Below are 23269 nucleotides of genomic sequence, written 5' to 3' on the forward strand. Positions count from 1 at the left end.
GTCCGTTCTAAGGAATCCCGGAGTCAATCCGTGATCCAAGCATGCCACCTCAAATTGCCTATCCTCTTTGTGGCGGCCATATTTACAGAAACAATTAAACTTCATGTTTAGGCTGATTGCTTTGCGAAAGCCTTAATAAATAAAAAAAAAAAACAAACAAACGATGACATCAAAGAATTAGAAAACGTACTTTTGTCTATGGGTGCAAAATAAAGATGGAAGGTGGAAGCGTTGAAGCCGGTGGAGAAAATCATTTGCAAAATGTTTTATCACAAACAGAAATCGCGAATATACCCAACCCGATCGCGGTTAAAATAAATAATTATATAGATCAGAAATTTGGAGAGTATTTGACCTCCAAGGCTCTTCATGAAACTTGCAAGTCTCAAATCGGTAAGTACCCGGTGTTTCCTGCAACGCATACAAAGCTTTAGCTCGAATTCTGTCTATTTTACAGCTATTACACAAACCACATTTGATCTCGCATAGATGGTTAGATTTGTATCATTATGCAAGTTTACATTGTTCTATACGTGGTTTGGATGCCTTCGTAATTTTTTGTTTTGTTATACAGTGGAGGTAGACAAATATAACCAATAAATTAAGCGCTAGTTGTTGAAGTAACTTACGCAAATAACCTAATTCTGTTTACCAATATGTAATGTTTACCAATACACCATTCCCATTATTAAAAATAAATAGATATAATTTTAAATTACCCCATTTTAATTTTAGGCAAGAACTTTGGAATAAGTACCTAGAATTAATTTGGAGTATTATGTAAATTTGAGAAATAGAGGGAAGCAGGAGCTTGTGGGACTCTGTTCCGCACTAAAGCCGGAGCTTGCGGGACACAACTCCCTACTCTACATGCACTTAATTTTTTATTTTATTACGGGATTTTATGTCATTACTTCGGGAGGTTGACCTCGAAATATTCCGTGTTTGACAAACTAATACAACTATCGAAAAAATGCTCTTTACTTAAAACTAACAGCCTTGATTAAGAAACTTTTTATTTTTATTAAAAAAAAAGGAACAGACTTCCAAATTTGCTTATATGTACATACAAACTGAAACTAAAAACTTAACAATCAGTTACGGAAAATGCGCGAAACCGAATTTATCTCCTAGATTGCTACCCTTAGAGATGGAATATTTTTTTTCAAATTTAAATGGGACCAATATTGAGGTACCCTCTTTCCAACAAAAAAAGAATCATCAAAATCGGTTCATAAATGCCAGATTACTCACACAACATACGTGTACAAAAAAATGCAGTAAAATTCAGAACCTCCTTTTTGGAACTCGGTTAACCTTGCGCCAATGATGTTAGGTCATATTAACCTGAGGCAATTTACAATGGGCATATTTTTGTTTTATGTGATTGCACGATTTCAACATTCGAGTAGCTGGACGTATGTCCTGTTACTTGTATAGTTAGTTGTATAACCCTCCTCTAACCGACTTGCTTGTGCACTAAGTGTGACGCCGTCTGTGCAGCCAAGTAACACGTGTGTTAAGTCAAAACGGGTAAATATGACCCAGTGTCAGAGCTGGTGTGGTATTTTTGTGGTTGACATTCATAGGTTTATTTGGTGTTTATAGTTAATTCATCTTATTTCTGTTGCCTATTGCGTGCTGACAGACAATTTGATCATTTGGCACCATTACGTGAACTTTCCAAAGCATTTGTCGAACAATCCCAAAAATGTATTCTCGGGGTAAAAACTGCACTATGGAAGAGATGCTGGTGGTTTTAGAGGACGACGCAAATTTCGGCAATATATACCACTATACCCAAGAGATATCAAGTAATATTCATTCAAAAAGGATAAGGAAAACATCTCATACATGTCATGCATGCTAGATTTACATATGCTACCTCTACACCCAGATAAAATGTATGGTACTGCAATAGTTGCAGCAGTTCCATATTTCTTATTGAGGAAGTAGAAGACTGATTTCTAATAAGTCAGAGTGATCTCTCTTTTAGTATGTAAGAGTATTATTTATTTATTTATTTGATTATAGACGAGGAGCTTTCACTGGTAGGTCTACATCACACAGTGTTGAAATTTATATCTTTGTTTTAGTTCACTTTTTTAGCACTGATTAACTCTTTTATTTTATTAGTTCCTATTATTATTCAGAATACTTTAATAAAATGAAACACTCAACAACATAACATAACATACACACTCAACAAAGCCCCGCCCCAAGGAAACCCTGAGTCGCGGGTGCCATGGAGACACACATAGACAACCTCAAATTACACCCAAACTCACGAGATAAATAAATGTAGGCCATACAAATATTTCTCCTGGCCCAGGAATCGATCCTGGGACCTCTGCGTTGTCCAGCAGTCACAGTCCAGCATGGTAACCGTTCGACCACAGAGGAGAAAAGAAATATCAAAGTTATGTTTTCGTGGTTGATTTTGCATGTTTTATTGAGAACGCCAATAAAATATTTATTTACACAATTATTGATATTATTTTTATTGTACTATATGTCCAGAGAACCCTTATTTAATACGAATGTATCCAAATTTAGACAACTACTTTAATTTCATGAAAAAAATATCAATGAAATTCGGGTCACAAACACCCGAATTGTTACTGGGTAACCAGTAGTAATTCTACCAGTTCAACAATGTGGATCTGTGTTCATTGTTCTATTGTCTAAGTGTCTCCTTACTTTTCTTTGCCGCAGAGTTCAGGCAGTCAGTGGGCAGGCGGAGTTATAATAATGTTGTATGTTAGTTCTCTAACCTGTGTTTTTATTTTTGTTGTGTCCAGCGATCCGGACGGCGTCGGTAGAGTCTGATTTACGAATAGTTAGTCTATGTAAATTTTAAAATTAGTTTTTTGGGGGTTCGATTTCAGCTGATATATTTTGAAGGCTGTTTCATTCAATTCACAGGTAAAGTTTATTATGGTGATGGTTTATTATTTATACACAATTAAATAAAATATTTTGTCCTTATATTATTTATTAATTATATCCCATTGGCCCATTAGTAATTATATCCTTTGAAATGAAATAGTGTTGGACCAAGTGAAAATATAACGTTTGTCGTTATACCGATCATTACACACAGTTGTAACAGCAGAGAAAACAAGTAACGAGAATGGACGCTCTCCGTCCCTCCCTAGCTTTTGATACCGCACCACACCCCGCACATTGACGATCACATTGACTGAACGACAATAAGGCTATCGGCAAACCCTTTACGCGCACATTGACGATCACATTGACTGAACGACAATACGGCTATCGGCAAACCGTTTTCGCGCTAGTACGGCTTTCATATTGGGATATAGTTTTCATTGAATAATTACGAAACTTGTACGTTAATATATAGGGAGGCCGGGATAGTGACGTCCAAAAAAAATTTAGGTGCCTCATATTGATGGGTGTCCGAATCACCCCCATGTATGTTCCGCGATTTTTCGTAGTTTTCGAGTTACGATTGTTTTAATGGATTTTTTGGAATTTTCAACCGGATCGGCTCTAAATTTTTTTTTCGTCAATTTGTACAACAATTTTTCCGGTTTTTCTTGTAACTCAACCTTTATGAATTGTACTATAACGCACAAAATAATCGGCTTCGTAACATCAATGGAAGCTATGAAAGTTATGACTCAAATTGGAAAAATCGCGTTCGGGAGAGTCAGATTTCAATTTTCAACTTTAAATTTACAATGTAATCCGGCAATTTCATAGTTCCTGGGTAACTTTAAAAACTGCGCTAAACTCTAAACTTCCATATTAATACAAACAAGTAGTACTTAATAGGCCTTTATTTGCTGAAATCAGCCTTCAAAGGTACTGAAGTTGAAAATTTCTATGATAGTAATGTAATTAAAAAAATGAATTATTGCCTATTTTATCTTTCCTAAGGCTAATTATGGTAGAAAGTGTATAAAGATAATAAAATAATAACTGTAGGAAAGCTAAGATCTGGACATTTTAAATTACCCAGGAACTATGGAATTGCCGGTTTATATTTTTAGGTTACATTTGAAAATTCAAGTCTGACTCTCTCGAACGCGAATTTTCCACTTTGAGTCAAAACTTTCGTAGCTTCCATTGATGTTACGAAGCCGATTATTTTGTGCGGTAAGGTTCATAAAGATTGAGTTAAAAAAAAACCCGAAAAATTCTTGTACACATTGAAAAACAAAATTAGAGCCTATCCGGTTGAAAATTTCAAAAAATCTATTAAAAAGATCATAATTCGAAAACTACGAAAAATCGCGGAACATACATGGGATTGAGGGGTCAATGTGAGACATCTAATTTTTTTTTGGACGTCACTATTCCGGCCACCCTGTATAATATCTTTTATACGTTACTATTTATAATGGCCGGCAGTTGTGCTCTGTACGGCTGTTTATCATCATCAAAACGGGATAAAGAGAAGAGTTTCATTTATTTTCCGAAAGATGAAACGAGGTAAGTAAAAAAACTTATGTCTGAGATTCATTCAGTTATTGTTTTGTTCATTTATTTAGTGCAGAGTAATATATATATACTACAGATTTATTACATCAATATAATGACACAAGGGTTCTCGAATTTTCAATTTGTATTGCCGATAAATATGTAGTGAATGTAATTCTTAACTAAGTAATGATAAAGTTGGACACGCGATTTCAAATATCTTGGTTAACTTATTCATATAAGTATCTGTCCAAAATACATTGACATTTTAGGTGCGTTTATATTTAATTTTCAATAAACGTTCAGGAAAACCCTGTGTCGCGGGTGCCACGGACACACTCATAGACAGCCACAAATTGCATCCAAACAGACCATACAAATATTTCATATTTAACATTTCAAGTACTTCTTATAATTGTGAAACGAGAACACCATCGAGTACATTTTTTTAATAATTTAATTCATAACAGTTTTATAATTACATATTTTTACTACTTCCATCACACCTTTGAAATTTAATTTCAATATAATTTATAACAAACATAGCCTGATTTAAATTATTCGGCAATTAAACGTGTTGGGGCATGAAAAATAATAGTGCTTAGAACAGTATTATGGCTTATGTACTTTATAGTATATTTAAAACATGAAACATTTAAGTAACCGCGTGTCACGCAACAGTGAGCAAGAAATCTAATTTTCAAATCTTTTCGTCTTTACATAAACGTGTGTATAACAAGCAGACATTTTTATATAGTATTGGAAATTTCGTCGCGATGCATACGCGTGTCTGCATCGATTCGAACGTGCGTATGCATCGGTTTAACCGGATTCATCGCCTAGTGGCAAACTAGGGGATTAATCCGGTTTCGTGCACTTTCCGGTAACCGATTTAATAGAACTTGGCAAATATATATGCAATTCCACGAACTTTTGAGGTCGGTTTTTTAGTACTCTGTACTGAAATTATTAATGACGCAATCGCGCGTTTGCATTAACAATAAAACAATTTGCTGGTTAAAATAGGACCTTAGATTTTATGATGACATTAAAGGTGATTTTTTTTAATGTTACAGACGAGAAAGTCGCAACCTTAGAAGCGACCATTGTCGAACTAACAGCCAAGTATGAAGAATCATCTTTTAAATTGCGCACTGCCGATGAATCCGTTGCGGAATTAACCAAACAGTTGGAAAACTTAAACGTGGAACTTGAGAAAGCACGCAATAAAATTTTCCAGCTAGAAAATGAAAATATTTCACTCAAAAGTGCAAGAGACGCTGCTGTTGATGAAAGAAATGACTTGACTCGTATCCTTCAGAGACGTGATTCCGAAATCGAAAGACTAACGGCTAGTGAAGCTGCCTTGTCTCAACAACTTCGTGCCGCTATAGATGCTAAATGTGAGGCGCTTGCTTTGAATGATGAAATCCAAAGCAAAGAATTGTCTCTTCAATATCGCGAAAAGAGAATTGAACAAGAAAGGACCTTGCTAAACTCTCAAATTGCTGGCCTCACGGAAGAAGTAAATAGGTTGACGTCTGAACTGCAAACTGTAAGGTTAAATAACACCAGCAGACTTGTTAATTTGGAGACGCAGTTAGCTGAAAAGATAGAAGAATTAAATGCAGCAAATGAAACTATTAACCAACTAAATGAGGTTAAGAAAAATTTGAATAATCGTGCAGAAAACCTCACACAGCGTCTTGCAGAACAAAGAGAAATCGAAAATAAAATGACTGAGAATTATAAAAAAGAACTTGATGCAAAAACTAAACTGGCTGATTTATTCAAAGCCATGCACGATGACGCCGAAGCCAAAACTATGGAGTTGACTGACGGTATTACAGAGTTGCAGAAATTGCTAAATGAGGCCACAGAAAAATATGGCGAATTAGAAACAAAATACAAACAGGCTGAGATAGATCACGAAGAATCAATAGAAAAGAAAAAAGAAGTTATATCATCTTTGAAAAGTGAATTAGAACATGCCAATGATTTACTTAAAGCGGCCAATGCTCATAATTTGGATATGGCATTAAGTGATCTGGCTCCTTCTGCAGCCACAGCAAGCAAACTCCTCAAGTCTGGAATGTCGTTAACTCAAATATATTCCCAATTAGTGAAAGTAACCGATGAACTTTCCCAAGAGAAGGAAGAAAACAGACGTCTCAATGCGACAATCAACACAATAGTCCAAGAGCTGGAGGAAAAAGCGCCACTTTTACAAAAACAAAAAGCAGAGTACGAAGAAGCTCTCGAAAGTAACGCAGCTTTAACTCAGCAGATAGATTCATTGGTAATTGAATGCAGCAGACTTCGTGACGACTACAGCGAATCTTCGAAAATTGCCAATCACTATAGTCGAGAGCTCAGCAGACTGAAAGGTGAATTAGCTGATTTGGGAAGACAGGTGTGTTTCTTGTTAAAGGAAATAGAACATAGTCGAGGGGGGCTTTTACCGAACGGAGACCACGACTCATCTCAAACTGCTTCTAACGCTACAAATTCTTCTGATCTTAGCTCGTCACGAATTATATCAAAGACGTTGGTCACTTTCAGTGATATACAAGAGTTGCAAGCGAATAACCAAAAATTATTGCGTATGATTCGGGAACTCACTGAGAAGCACGAAGAGCTTGAGCGAAACAAAGAACAATTCGAAAGCGGTGAAATGCAAAATAAGATAGAATCATTGAAAAATCGCGTTTCAGAATTGACAGAAGCTCAAGACCGTCAAACGAAAATGGTGAATGGTCTTATTAGACAACGCGACATGTTCAAGAAATTATATCATGATCTTATGAAAGGTAAGCGTCATGAGTTGTCATCTTTCGTATTAGAGGGAGCAGATTTAGAAAAAGGCGACTCATTTGCAATGGAAGCATCGCCTGAAAAGCCATCTAAACCTGTAGGAAATACCGATCCATCTGTGTTTGAAATAAAATGGAAGGAAACTGAAAAGCATTTAGAACTTCTTAAAGAGGAATACAAAACTTACAAAGAAGAAAAGGTGACCAATGAAAGAATGTTGTTTGAACAAATTGACAACATGAGACAGGATATAGCAAAACTTACAGCGGCCAATAGCAAATGTGCTTCCACGTCAGAGTACAATAATGAGCGACTTAAAATATTGCAGACTAATATAAATACGTACAAAAAACAAATAGCTTCTCTAGAAGATAAAAATAAGGCATATAACGCCACTATTGCGAAACATGAGGTATCTTTACAACATTTGAGAGATGAAGCACTAAACGCTCAGAGTAAACTTGCTGCTGCAGAAATACAAGTTGAAAATTTGAAATTAGAATGCAAGTTGCTTAAGGATACAGAAGTTCGTCTTCAAACTGAAAAGGAAATGGTCAATCGTGAAAGACAAGGTCAGTCTTTGCTATTAAAGAACTTGGAACTTATAAAAGCTAGCCTTGAACGAGTAGAAGTTGAAAATCGTGCCAAAATAGAATCAAGGCTAGATGAAGCCACCAGAGAGTGCTCAGCTTTGAGGAGAAGACTTCAAGAAGAACAGGACCGGTTTAGGGAACTCGCAGCACACCTTGAACGTCAAACAGAAACAGCAAAATCTCGTATGCAGGAGGAGAAGGATGCAGCAGATTCAATGAGAAAAGAAATTATACAACTAAGACAAGATTTAGCCGAAAAGAGTAAATCGAATGAAGAACTGGCCAAGAAACTGAAAGTAGCCCTTTCGCCTAACACCGATGGCTCATTTGACACTATTAAGAGAATTAGGGAACTCGAGAATAAATTAACGGATAGAGATGGAGAAATCAAATCTCTTCAAGAACAATTAACCGTGGCCAAAGAACATATAAAGCAATATTGCGATATCGCTGAAAGTTCAGAAAAAGAACTAAAGACATTAAATAGTGAATATGAGAAATACAAGACAGAAACAGAAGCTAAGCTGGCGGAATATTCTCAGAATCTACAGAAACTTGAAGATACATGTTCTGAATTAGAAGCAGAGTTGTCGCTTCAAGGTAGTGGTGAACATTCCACTAGTAATATTTCTCTTAAAAATGAGTTAGCCAATGTCAAAGAACAATTAAAGGACACATTGACTAATTTAGAAGGTTGCCAATCAGAACTTGATAGTGCACGGCGTGAAATTTCCAAGTTATCTGAGGCTGCTCATAACGCAGAGGAAAAGTATAGTCATGAAATGATATTACATTCTGCCGACATTCAAGCTTTGTCGCAGGTCAAAGAGGAATTATCAAGGGCTCAGAATCAAATAAACGAATTAGTTGCTTTTAAGAATAATGCTATTGAACAAATAGAGTCAGAAAAAGCGTCTTGGGCTGAAAGGCAAAAGCTATTCATTCAAGAAAATGAACAATTATCGCAGAGATTCCAAGACTTGAACAAACAAAATGCATTATTACATGACCAAATTCAAGCTCTTGGTACTCAATTGTCAGTTTCTCATGCATCTAGGTCTAGGAACGAGAGTATGAACGATTCTGCCAATGAATCTGCAATGAATGTCTCCATTGGTGAAGATGAAGGGAAATCCTCAGATCAACTGTTCCAAGTTATTAAATTCTTGAGGAAGGAAAAGGATATTGCTATGGCCAAGTTTGACATACTACAAGCTGAAACAATGAGACTCAAGTCTCAATTAGAGATAACCGAAAAACAACTAGATGATGCTAAATTAAGTCTTGCAGCTGAAAGGGAAAGGGCTGAGGTGAGCATTGTAACTGTCAGCAGGCAGTCTGACATTTTGAGGAAAGTGGAAACATTGAATGCATTGACTGATAGCAACAGGATTTTGAGAGAAGAACGTGACAGCTTGGCCGCGAGGGTTGAAGAACTTACAGCTACCACTAAAGCTCTAGAAGAACAACTTGGACCTTTGCAAGAAAAGATTGGAGACATCACAGCTAAAAACGACACTTTACAATCAGAAAATACATCTTTGAAGGCTGATTGCGCAAGGTGGCGTACCAGAGTAAACGCACTAGTCGAGCGTGCGAACAAAACGAGCCCTGAAGACTGGAAACGTCTCCAAAACGAAAGGGATGCCCTGGCTAAAATGTTAACGGCTGAAAAAGAAAACGTCAGAAAACTGAACGAAGAGTTAGGATCCATTAAACTGGAAAAAACCAAACTGGAAGAACAATACACTGTATTATCACGACAACATAACACTCTTGCGGAAGAGAACAAGAAATTGAATGAAGAATTACAAGTTCTCAAAGACGACATGACCCGTGTAATAGAGGAGTTGACTAAAATTAAGACTGAGCTTTCTACCGCTCAAGAAGTGCACACTAAATTGACAGAGGAATTGTCGGGTAAAGACGCATCTTTAACAGATATTAGAAATAAAGAAATGCAGATAAGAAAGATTGCTAAAAAATATAAAGGGCAATATGAGGAATTAGTAAAAACGGTTGAAGATGAAAAGAAAAAGAACGAGGGAGAAGCAGCTGCCGCGAGCTCCGCGCTGGCAGAAAGTAGTAAGAAAGTGGAAGCTCAACTCATTGAACTTCAATCTCAGTTGGAAACCGAGAAAGCTAATAACGAGAAGCTAAGACAAGAACTTGAAACCCTTAGGACAGACAAAGAGGACAGAGAAGAAAAGACGAAACAAGTGCTGAAACAAGCCAAAACTAAAATATGTCAGTTGACCGAGAGAAACAACGCACTAACTCGGGAACTGGACGAATCCCGTACTAAAATAGAAACAGTAGAGCAGAGCACTCGCGACGAACAAGATGTCAGATTGGCATTAATTAAATCGCAATATGAAGGACGCCTAACACGCCTTGACAAAGAATTGAGCGAGGCCCAAGCTGAACGCACTAGAGAAGTTGAAGCTTTGTTGCAAAAAGTAAATATGCTGCAGAGGCAGTTAGCAAGCCAGACTTCAGCATCAAAGCAACAAACGACTACCGAAAAAACTACCACGGATCCTCCTACTGCCAACATCAAACCTATGGCAGGTTAGTGTGGAAATTCGTTATGTATCGTAAATGTGTTCGATATTGATAAATTATCATTCTAAAGCAATAATTACGCTTCGAGGTAAACCTAACAAAGTTTGCGTGGTACAATAGGTGTAGCACAACAGAGCGTGACTCCGAGCCGTCGCGGCGGCGAGACCCCACTGGCGTCGATTCGCCCGATGGCGCAGGTTGGCCCCACAGCGCCTCACGACGCACACACGACTGAATACATGCCCGCGTCATCCTCGCGACCGTTGCCGCGTGCCGCGCTCGCCGCATCCACCGCGCCTCCGGAGTCTACACAGGTTAGTTCGAGTTCTAAGGTTTTCGCGACTATTACACATACGAATTTAAATTACTTTTCATGATCCAAATGGCGTATATTTGTCACAGTCAGTTAGACCATGGAACTCTGTAAAGGGATCATATACTTTTGTGACCTCTAATGTCTGTATTTTAGTAGTGTATGAAACTAAAAAAACACGTAGTTTATATTGTCACCAAGTCATAATATTTAAGTCGCATGGTAATTAAAAGTCCGTTAATAAATAGTTGATGCTTCGTTTTATACATTTTAGCATTGATTCTGGTAAAGCAATTGAACATTGTTGTGCAGGATATGGATACTAGTGAAGCCGGTATGGGCAGTTCTGGTTCGAGCGATAGCACTGCTCAACCGTCCTCACACTCACAGGATCAAAAACAGGTAACCGCGAAGTTAACATTATAATATAATTCCATACAATCATAATAAAATTCAATTTTTAAACAAGTTAACATAAGCATGTTAATTAACGACAATATAACTTAATTTATCGTTCCAGGCGGTTGCGCTAGTGATGCCACGCATCGAGCAACCGAGCGGCGGCCCGAGCTCAGGTAGCGGCACCGGTGTGGCAGCAGCAAGCTCTGCACCTTCCCCCAGCGTTACCAGTGGCGCCACCCCCGCGCCACCACAGGCGCCTCTGCCAGGTAAGATCTTATGACCAGACGTGAACAATCAGCTGTTTCAGATACACACAACTCTGTCTGACTCTAATTCTAACTCTAGACTAATTTAAAAATACTATTTAATTTTTTTAGTATAACAAGTAACCTTAAAGACTTCAATCAATAGGTTATCAGTCAGGTAACATATGAGGGGCGTTCAATGTATTCTCGGTATCGGGGTGATTTACTAATGATGAAGGTAGTTAAATTATCTCATTAGCTAATAACCCTCTCTGAGGGTATAAATACAAAATTTAATTCAATTATCATCACTAGCATTTGAAATATCCTTGGTGAAAGACGACGAGAATGACTGACGCAACAGTGTTGAGAAAAACCAAGCATCGGGCTGTGAAAAGATTCCTTACAAAACAAGAAAGAAGTCAAAAAATCATTCACAAAGAGATTGTGGCTGGTTATCAAGATTGTCTGGCTTCATTATCCACTGTTCAAAAGTAATCAACTGAATTTAAACGAGGTAGAGAAAACTGAAGAAAACGTGAAAATGATCGAGAAACTTGTATTTGGAGATCATATAAAAGTCAAAATGTTAGCAGAAACAACTAAGTTATCTGTGGGCACCATTTATACTATCTTTCACGACCATCTCCTGTTAAAAGCAAGATAGGTGCCGCGAATGCTCACTGCTCCGCAGAAACAAGTGCGTGTCGAGTGATGTAGATAATTTTTGAAGCTCTGTGGTGAAAATTCGCCAAGTATTTTGGACCGGATCGTTACCGGAGATGAAACGTGGATTCATCACTATAGTCCTGAGAGCAAGCAGGAGTCCGTGCATAAAAAAGAAGCAGAGCCACCAAAAATCTCCAACTCCATCAGCCGGAAAACTCATGGCCACAGTTTTTTGGGATTCAAGGGGATTTTTGCCCATTGAGCACACAAAAATAGATCACAGTATTACTGCCGCATCTTACGCAAACACTCCTCGTAATCTGAAGGAAACTATCAAAAAGAAATGGTTTGGAAAATTGACGACAACGCGCCGCTCCACACAGGGCGTGTTGCAAGGCTGCTGTGCGAGCCTGTGACTTTGAAGAAGTGAACTATTCACCTTACAGCTTAGACCTGACCCTCCGTGATTACTTTCTGTTCCCAATCTCAAAAAAAGAAAGTGTTTTTCCGACGATAAAGAGCTGAATGGTAGCAGATTAAACACGTTTTTCGGACAAAGAAGAAAAATATTTTTAGAGATCAAAGAAGTGTATTGACGTTAAAGAGAACTATGTTGAAAAATAAATTTTATTCAATATTTTCTGCCTTTTCCTTCATACCTATACCGAGAATACATTGAATGCCCCTCGTAGTTAGTAGCCACTTTTTCTTAATAGTTTATCTACTACTTGGGTTAGTTTTTATTACACTTGGATATAGTTACTCAAACTAGAACCAACCCACAAAATGTCACTTTCGAGATAATTGCGTTTTTGTAAAAACAGTGTGAAGAAATAAATAGGTAAGTTATTTGAGACAAACAACGTGAGTTACGTGTAGCATTGAGAATGATATAGGGAAACTATTATATAGCAATAAATAGAAAACATGTATCTTTCTATTTAGTCAACGAGAACCATATTCTGGTTTTCGTAATGAAAACGCTAAAGATCTACAGTACTTCAGTACATGTGACATGGATCCATTTAGCATATTTAAAAAAATACATTATATGAAGTTAAGCAGCATGGTTCTTTTTAGCTATTAAAAATTTATGAAGGATTTTTATTGATTGCCAGAATCTTTTGTGAAATACATAACTCAATTTCACTCGAGGTGTGGGTTGGTTCTTGTTTTGCATAACTATGTCCATTTGTAATATCTATTTATTTTGGAATGCGACGACTTAAACATGCCTGAAAATCGTCTCGTAAAATATTCAACTGCAACTCACTCGACTAGATCAGTCCTATATCTTTCGACATAAGTTTTGTTTATAGTGAACCTCCCTGTCAACCTCTTGGTTATACAGGAAAGGCACTATAACTTGTGCAAGCAAGCCCACACAGGGACCTTCTGTCAGGTCCTGACCCCAGATCAATCAATTTGCACACACTTCGGTTCTCAAAAGGTGTGCCTTGAGTGAGCTGCCCCGGGTGCACGTACGGTACCCTCCCTGTTGCCTTCCTAAAGTCTACTACCAAATCTCCTCTTTGGGGTGGAGCTGTAGGCACGCTCACTTCCCGACGTCAAAGCGTCTTTCCAGCTCCCAAATACGACCGGGACCGGAGAATGTCTAGCTCGCGACTAGATCAGTCCCATATCTTTCTACATAAGTTTTGTTTATAGTGCTCCTCCCTATCAACCTCTTGGTTATGCGGGAAGGGCACTATGGCCTGTGCAAGCGGTTTGCACAGGGACCATCTAAGTCAGGTCCTTCATCCGGTTATCTGTAAGGCTAGTGCCTTAGGTGAGCCGCCCCGGGTGCACGTACAGCACCCCCCCTATTTTCCAGATAAGTACCGAAGCTGTAGGCACGCTCACTTCCCGTCGCGCTCCGCACGACTAACGATTGCCACCGCTGAGTCGCCGGCTCTAAGCCGACTACCAAATCTCCTCATTTGTGGCGGAGCTGTAAGACACGCTCACTTCCCGACGCCGAATGAACGGTGTCCCTCCAGTTCCCAAGTTCCTACGCAGCCGAAGGGACCGCTCTTCTCTACTAGCTCTTCGGGCTAGTGCCGGAGATGCCAAGTGGCAGTGTCCTGCGACAATGCTCGGACATAGCCGCCAACTTAAAGGCAACTCACGTGCCCCGCGCGTCTCCTCGCCTCAGGCCCTCAACTAGATGGCTACTAAGACGCGCTAGCTGCGCGCGGGACGAACGCCCCGGTCACATGCTACCGGGGTAAACGAACGTGTTCGTCCCTGCAGCTAACCACAAACCCCGGCGAGTCCATACCCAAGTCCGGGTTCGCCAGAGACGCCCGTGAAGACGTATAACTGGCGGAGGGCTTGGCGCGAACGTCCGCCGTACCCTGGTCTTGCCGTCGAGCCAGTAGTCTCCGGAAAACCCTATCTCTCGGGTCAGTAGATAGGGACACGACGATTGACGATCTCGACTAGATCAGTAGTAACACACACTGCTCTAGAAAATTGAATTATGTTGGTCCATTGCAGTATCAGGTAGCGGTGCAGCGACGTCGGGAACAGGTGCCGCGGCATCTGGCGGCGTGAGCACGTCTCACCCACCGTCCGGCGTCAGCACATCCCACGCCGCACCGGCCGTGCCCGGCGTTAGCACTTCCCACGCGCCGCCTGAAGCAAGACCCGCCAAACGCCGCCTGCAGCCACGCCCGCTTGCCGCTAAGCGAACTCGCGTTCAGGTACTTTAAGCCAATTTGTTCCTAAGTATCTCTTAAGACTCCCATATTCTGGACGATTTCTTCACGATCCATCGTTTCAGACTAATCGTTAACGATTAACTTGAACGCTATGGGAGTAGCGACGGATCGACACAATTATTAGGAGAAACATTGTCACTTTACTCATACCAGCAAAGATTTTTCCTATTAGATAACTTTTTTGACGTGTTGCAGGTATATCTTTGATAAATGACTCGACTTTATGCGTGTTAATATGTAAAGTAACAATAATTAATTGTATTGTAGGGCTTCGAGCGTTCCGTAGAAGTGGAATATCAGGTGCCGACGTCGTCGCGTTGTGATCAGGACGACGAGGGCGTAATCGTCGTGGATTCAGAGGAGGACGACGAGCGCTGCAGCGGCACTATGTACAGGGTACGTTCATTCGAAAAACGTTGAACATTTCGCGTTGTATGTTTACTATTCGCCTTTATTTATATTGCCCAATATTTTTATCTTTTCAACTACTTCAAAATTGTTTTAAATAAACTTAAAGTTGTAATTTTTAAGTTTATTGAATGTTGCGATGTTTGACCACACGATATTCAATTATTTTTGTGAAATTACTAGTTTGTTACAATTATTAATACAAAGGTCGAACACTTAAGAAAAAATTCCTTGGATCGGGCTGGATTCGAACCAACGTGTTCCAGCAAACCGTGACACGGAACGAATTAGCGGACCTTACTAAATTTTCTGTGCTTGTTGCATAGTCAAAATCAAAGTCAAAGATTATTTATTCCATAGGTAAAATAAATTTACACTTGAAAACTTCACATTTAAGCTACTGCTCGTTCACTACGCTGACCTCCCTGAGAAGAACGAGCAAGAAACTTTAGGGGTTGCTCTTTTCAAACAAACTTAAATGCTATGGAATACACTTTGAATCAAATTTGTGTGGATTCTGGAGCCATGTCGTCTTTCCATACATCTTTATCTAACACGTAGTCTTCAATTTTGTAATATGATTTTTCGATCAAAAGATTTTTAATGTAGTTTTTAAACTTAGGAAATGATAAACTTAATATATGCTCCGGAATCTTATTATAAAAACGTATACAGTTCCCCATAAAAGAGTTTTTTTACCTTGGTTAAACGAAATCGTGGTATGAGTATGGTTTTGAGTGATGAGTATGGTATGGTATTGACTATGAGTTTGGACTTAGCTTAATATTATGGATATCTTCTTTGTTATTGAAATTATGTATATTTTTACGGGCATATAAAATATTTGAGTAAATGTACTGTGATGCCACAGTCATGATACCAGTCTCCTTAAACTAATCTCTGAGAGAAACCCGAGAGCCTAGACGGTACACAGAACGAATCGCTCGTTTTTGCAATACAAATATGGTTTGAATATCTGCCGCTTTACCCCACATGAGAATCCCGTAGGACATTATACTATGGAAGTAACTAAAATAAACTAGTCTAGCAGTACTAACATCGGTAAGCTCACGTATTCTGCGGACTGCGTATGCAGCGGAGCTTAATCTGCTGGCCAGGGAAGATACATGTGGAAACCATTGAAGTTTACTATCTAAGGTCACTCCCAAGAAGACTGCTTTATTAACAAAGTCTAACTTTTCTCCGTTTATTTCTATGCTTAGAATAGTCGATTTTACGTTAGGTAATTCAAATTTAACACATTTTATCTCCTTGGCATTAAGCAATAAATTGTTATCATTAAACCAATAAACTACCTTAGAGAGGGTATCATTAATATGGTCATAGTTAATGTCATGTCTGTCTGTCTTAAAAATCAAGGATGTGTCATCAGCAAACAACACTATTTCGCAATGGTCATTAACAAAGAATGGCAGATCATTAATATAAATCAGAAATATAAATCAGAAATAAGAAAGGCCCAAGTATTGAGCCCTGCGGATCACCCATTTTTACCGGAGAACCATTTGTAAGTCAATGGGAGAACCCAAAGAAGTCACACCATTTATGTCTACTTTCTGAATTCTACCGTTGAGATATGACGAGACAAGTTTCGACGCCTTGCCATTTACACCGTAATGTTCCAGCTTCCTAATAAGAGTAATATTATCAACGCAATCAAATGCCTTTGAGAGGTTACAGAAAATACCAATAGCGTTCTGGGAGCTTTCCCAAGCATCAAAGGTGTGTTTTAGTGACGCTACCCCCGCATCGCTAGTCGATCTACCACTAGTAAACCCGTATTGTTCACTATGAAAAATATTATTCCTACCGAAATAGGACAGTAATTGAGTCAGCATAACCTTTTCGAATATTTTACTTATAGCTAGTAAAATTTAAATGGGCCTATAGTTGCTAGGATCAACTTTCCTACCGCTTTTGAATAAGGGAATAACCTTGCGGTATTTCATTAAATCGGGAAAAACACCTTCGTCAACGCACCTATTGAAAGCTACAGCTAAATGTGGGGAAATTAGATCAATAACTGAGTCTATAACTTTAGTTGATATGCCCCAGAGATCTTTAGTTTTTTTAACATGTATTGATTTAAAAGCTTTTATGGTGTTTTGTGGATTAACATGACGGAAATTAAATAAACTGCCACAAACGTTAACATTTTCCTTTAGGAGATAATAGCAAGTGAAGGGGAGGAATTTAATGATTCTGTAGTTTTCACAGCAATTTCCGAAAAGAACGATTCAAAAGCTTGGGCTACTTTATTTTTACATTTTATAAGTTTACTGTCTAATTCTAAAACTATATCTCTATCGTGTTGTTTAACGTTGCCTGACTCTTTATTTATTATGCTTCAAGTAGTTTTAGATTTATTTATCGATTGTCTAATTTTTTCGCTGTGAAACTTAACTTTAGCAGCTACACATACTTTTTTAAATATTTTTGAATAAATTCTGGTTTAAGAAATTTATTCTCATAAGAATTACAATTCACTTAAATGAGAACTTAAGAAACTAACTAATAATAAGTATACATATTATTGCTTATGCGAGCGTGCTTATTTCCTTACACACAAATAATAATAATTAAATAAAAACTTAGGTTATGTACTACTAAAGAACATAAAAAAAAAGAAAAATAACTTTAACGACAATATTAATGTTTTGTTTACCTTCGCTAGTGTGGGTATATTCGAAAAACATAAGGCCAAACCAGTGCGCCGCAGAACCAACAAGGTTGAAACGAGTTACACAGATCGACAATAACTAGATGTGACAATCATTTCGAGTACAGATTTGGGATACATAATAATTTATATGTTGTTACGTATGTTGTATAAGTTGATTTGTTTCTCTGGGCGAATAAATAGGCCTTAAGTATTTTTTTGAATTTATACGTTTTTTTAGTTTCCTTTATAATTTTAGGCAATTCGTTGTAAATTTTTGCACTTTCGTATGTAATGTTCCTTTTGCCATAGTTTGTTCTAGGCGGACGTAATACAAGATTATTTGCACTTCTAAATTCTAACATATTCTATGAAATTGGAATTAGTATTATAAGTTTTCATAGCATATAGCTCATACAAACGAGACCTACTCTTATGAATACTTACTGTTGCACAGTCGTTGAATTTAGTATCTATGGAAAGTTAATGTTTTCGATTTAAATATATTATCAAATTAATTTTTAATTAAACCAAATATCGTGCTATATAAAGTATTTGGAACCTCCGGCATATGGGGTAGGGAATTTAAACTATTGCCGATATTATTTTGAAATCTAATGATTCGTTCTGTGGTAATCGGTCTGCAGAGAAATTGATCTACCTTCTTGCTAATTTTACAATTAAAAGAAGCCAATTGGCCACTATGGTCTGATCTTAAGCAATCTATTATTGATTTAGACACTGCGTTTGTGTTACAAAAGATGTTATCAATACAAGTAGAAGAGGAGGCAGTGATGGGAGTTGGTTCTAAGAAAAGATTAATCAAGTTAAAACTTTTAAATTAATTAATGAGTCTTACAGAAGTAGAACAGTTTTCCAATCTCCACAAATTAAATCTCCACATATTACTACGTTTTTTTTGGTTGGAAAAATCCGCTTTAAACTGTTTTCCATAATTAATTCAAACTCGTTAAAATTAGCAGAGGGGGGCCAGGATACACATAAGACGACAAACTGATCCAATTCCACACATGAAATCTCAATAGTTCGTTCAGTAGAAAGATCTGTGATATCCTTACGCTCTTGAAATGTTAAGTTACGTGTAATAATAATCATGGATCCGCCTCCACTTAAGCTCTTTCTTATGAACGTACTGACTACTACATAATTTTCTATGTTGTTAATTGCTTCGTAGTCTTTCAGCCAGTGTTCTGTAACTCAAAACACGTCAACGGAAATATCGTGCAAAAAAGACTTATTTCTAATGTTTTGCTAGAAAAGCCTTGAATATTTTGATGTATTACATTTAAACGATTAGACTTTTCTGTTGTCGTGTTTTCTAGTTTAAATTATGGTTAGTAAAAAGTATACTGTTGCTACTTAAAGTAGGAGCATTGTCGTGGGACTGTGTTATATTTTCTATAACAGCGTCCTTAATATTAAAAGATAGCGAACTAGCTATATGTCACAGATACCTTATGGGTAAAAGTAAGTTATCCTCAAAAAGTTTGAAGTTCCTTACGAATTTATTAATATCAAAACAAAATATAACGTCACTATGACGGCAAGTCAAACTATGAATGTGCGAATTTATGTTATGTATATACTTATTACGAGCGATGCCTAGGTTACAGCAGTAAAAAAAAAAAAAAGGTTACAGCAGTAAGGGAATGCACTTAGTATGAATTTACACCCACACTTCTCATGAATTCTCAAGAACACGTCAATGCTACTATTTACTTCTTTTTTATTAATGTTATTACTATCACCTATTATAAGAATCACTGTTGTATATTTATCAAAGTTGCAACCACTTAACAGTGTAATAATTTGACTAAAAGTAGCTCCTGGGTAGCAATAGTTGACTACCCTTTGTTTTAAGTGGTTACTTAGGTGGTGGCCTAGTCCTACGCCTATTTTATCAGAAATAACTACCGTTCTTCTGGATTGCCTGGGAGGAGTTATAATAGTCTTGGTTGACCGTTGACTATATCGAACTTCAACAGTTGTAGTGGAGCAGATAATGTTTTCCTGCAAAATATGCATATCTTTGTTTTTGGTTTTTAACAACTTTTTGGCCGTAGCGCCATCTGTGACAAATCTATTTGTTCACTCAGCCAGGTCCAACCTTTACAGCTACCTGTAGCTGACTAGAGTGTAAGAATTGTAATTTTTAAGTATATTGGATGTCACGATGTTTGATCAGTTCATTCTGTGTCTTTGTTGGCATAGCGTCTGTGCACGGTTTGCTGGAAGACGTTGGTTCGAATACAGTCGGATCGAAGGAATTTTTTCTAAGTGTTCGATTTTTGTATTAATAATTATAATAAACTTTTAAGATGATAATAGTATCTTTAAATTTTCATGTATTGTCCGGTTGTAACAGGAAGGTGAAGACGACGACGACGATATAGAGGAAGAGCAGGAGGTGGAGGGTGGCGAAGAGGAGGAAGAAGGTGATGACTCAGAAAACGCAGCGCGACAGGTACAATTAAGTTACGACATTTGACTTGAACCTTTACCTGCAATGGGAACGCGTTTGGCTTGCGGCGCATAGCGAACCCGACCAGCGGTATGTGGATACTTCGTTCTCCCATGAAGCTAGACCTGAGTCGTCGTTGCTTTTTGACTTTCGTTTCAAAGAACATAAACGGGCTTGTATGGCGGAAAGAGAATGTTGACACCATAGATTTAGTACATAGGTATACCCATAGATTGGCAATGCAAGTGAAAGAGCGTTAGTATACACGTATGTTAGAGCGAGATGGGTAGACGAGACCACTTCATTATACGCTATGAGCTTATATGAACCTAGGGTCAGTTGGCAACGAAGCAAATTTCGTTTATTTATGAAAAATAATTGGTTTTACAATGTGAAATAGTGTTAATCAGACGTTTATTAGTCATGGTAACGTGTTCAGAGCCCGGATGTAACTCATCTAAAAAGGAAAACTCGCAGAATTGTATATTTCACATGTAAGTACTATTTAAATTTTTAGCTGTCTAAAAGCACTACCACAAATGTTTTTGACATAAATATGTCCGTAAAATGATACCATTCAAGTGCATTAATAGCCCAAATGTGTACAAATTCAATTAAAAAATATATCAAATACGTGAATTTCTGAAATTCATAATTTTTTACATTTTTTTATTAAGGCTTTGGAAAAGCCATCAGCCTAAACATGAAGTTTAATTATGTTTCTGTAAATATGGCCGCCACAAAGAGGATAGGCAATTTTAGGCGGCGTGCTTGGGTTGACTCGGGATTCCTTAAAACGGGCCGATATGGGTATTTTAGTTCGAGATTCGTATAATTACGCGTTTTAATCTTCGATTAAGGCACAATAGCACTATCCTATTCCACTTTAAACTAGATTTCACAAAATAATTGAAAGTCAAAATAAAAACGACACTTTTCCGTCCAAAAGGGACGAATTTCAGATTCGCTCTGGACCTTTTGTCCAGAGCGAATCTGAAATTCATAACCCCACTATCATAAAGATTGACGCAATCGATAATATGTTATCGAGATGTCATTAACTGAAAAAAAGAAAGGCAAAGGCGTGGTTTGCACACAGCCGATATCATCTTCATACTTAATATTATTGAATCAGAAATTTCTGGTTTTATTCTTTATATTTAATTAATATTGCATTAGTGCATTATTTTCTGTCTACATTAAAACGAAAATTTCTTTTAATAACGTAGTTGAGGCACCCATTTTTTTATGTTAATTATTGTTGTTGATTCAGATTTCCTCAAAACATTGAAGTACGACAGAAATGGCTTATAATGCTAAAGAGAGAAGACTGGGTTCCCAAAAAGTTTTCAAAAATATGCAGTAAACACTTAAAGGAAAAAAAAAATCCTTTAGAGGCAAGCAAAGAGTAAAGCTACGTTCTGGTTCTGTACCCACATTATTCATGCCGGTATGTCTTACAATTAATGGATTTTTGTGTAGTAATACTTTCGTCAACAACAAATCGGCGATTTGTTGGATTTGTTGTTGTTAGAGTTCTGTTCTGTTCCGAAATACAATTCTCATATAGGATTACTTGTGTGTCCATCTGTCACAGCCAATTTACTCCAAACTCTGGACCGATTATTTTGAAATTTGGTACACATATGCATTTGTGTAACCAAAACGTGTAATGTAAATAAATTAATTTTGAATTTGCAGTCACTATTGGGTGGGAAAGTTCTCAAGTATATATTTTTTGTAATTTTGAAATATAAATATTTTTAAGTTGTTTAAGAAAATAGACGAAAATTGATCATTCTCCCCTTTATCTTCGAAACTGCTGAGCCTAAAGTTTTGAAAAAAATACAGAAATTGTCATTAAATCTCTCACTATTATGCGAATAAACCTATATTGGCTGTTGGAATCTTTTGGAGAACATATTCTTCAACTACAATATTAAGTCTGTACGGAAACCACTCCGCGCGAGTTCAACTCGCACTTGGTCGGTTTTTTCGTTCTATTACTTATCTGATAGTAGCTTTCTTAATTTTGTATTGAATCATTAATTAATTAATTAATTTACGTCCTGGCGTTTTGCGATAAGACATTTTGGTGAATACGACGAAGTGAAATGCCGGTGTAATATGTTAATCGATATTAAAGTTAAATCAGTGGATGGCGCAACACTATTTATCTTGCACTTGCACTATTTGTTTTGGTCTCGTCTCCAATACTTCAGGGCCAATCTATGGATATACTAAATCTATGGTTGACACCTTATTATGATTAAGGACTCCTAAGTAGAGAGATCCCCTGCGTGCTAAATTTTAATCAGATGTTTTTAGCCCGCTATTTACAATACATGAGCTGAGACAAGGGCGACAACTTCGTTTATTCCTGTCACTTCCCAGCCTTTTCGAGGACATCACTGATCTGGCCAGTGTAAGTCCTTCTGGGACAAACCTAAAAGGAATTTCAGTACCTACGTATTAGGGTTTACGCTCGAGATTTCTCGACACGAGAAATCCCGGGAAATCTGGCCATACCTCGAGACGAGAAAAATATCCTCGAGAATTCGAGAAATCAAATTACTTTTTTAAATTACTGAAAAATTGACTTATACATCTTTGTTGTGTCAGCAAGTTTTAAAGATTAAACTACAGAAAGCCAAAGAGGCTGCAACTTCCATGGGCAGTACTAGCACAGACTAACACCAAGTAACAAGAAGTTTATTAAAAAAAAAAACTTTCAACTATTTGAATTAACACGAAAACGAACACCAAACCTGGAAAATTTATATAAGGTGCTGATGACAGTAAAGCCAACATCCACGGGAAGCGAAAGAGCATTCTCAATCTCGGGAAATATGGTCACAAAAATACGAAACAGGCTTTCGAATGAAGCTATGTTGCACTGTTTTTTTTTAAAGCATACTTCATTAGA

At 37.5% G+C, this 23269-nt stretch overlaps 1 protein-coding gene across 2 annotated transcripts in view; it reads left to right on the forward strand.

Annotated features, from left to right (window-relative positions):
- The first annotated feature begins 215 nt into the window (after positions 1–215).
- Positions 216–23269, forward strand: part of LOC113228032 (nucleoprotein TPR) — a 39470-nt gene continuing 16416 nt past the window's right edge. For both annotated transcript variants that reach the window (XM_026461172.1, XM_026461171.1), the window contains exons 1-8: positions 216–393; positions 5526–10427; positions 10542–10735; positions 11047–11136; positions 11255–11402; positions 14550–14755; positions 15041–15169; positions 20248–20346. In XM_026461172.1, coding sequence (XP_026316957.1) covers positions 216–393; positions 5526–10427; positions 10542–10735; positions 11047–11136; positions 11255–11402; positions 14550–14755; positions 15041–15169; positions 20248–20346 — 5946 coding nt within the window. The remainder of the gene's footprint in view (positions 394–5525; positions 10428–10541; positions 10736–11046; positions 11137–11254; positions 11403–14549; positions 14756–15040; positions 15170–20247; positions 20347–23269) is intronic.

Source organism: Hyposmocoma kahamanoa, unplaced genomic scaffold (assembly GCF_003589595.1).
Source record: "Hyposmocoma kahamanoa isolate Upper Pololo Valley unplaced genomic scaffold, ASM358959v1 220, whole genome shotgun sequence".
NCBI classification, from domain to species: Eukaryota; Metazoa; Arthropoda; class Insecta; order Lepidoptera; family Cosmopterigidae; genus Hyposmocoma; species Hyposmocoma kahamanoa.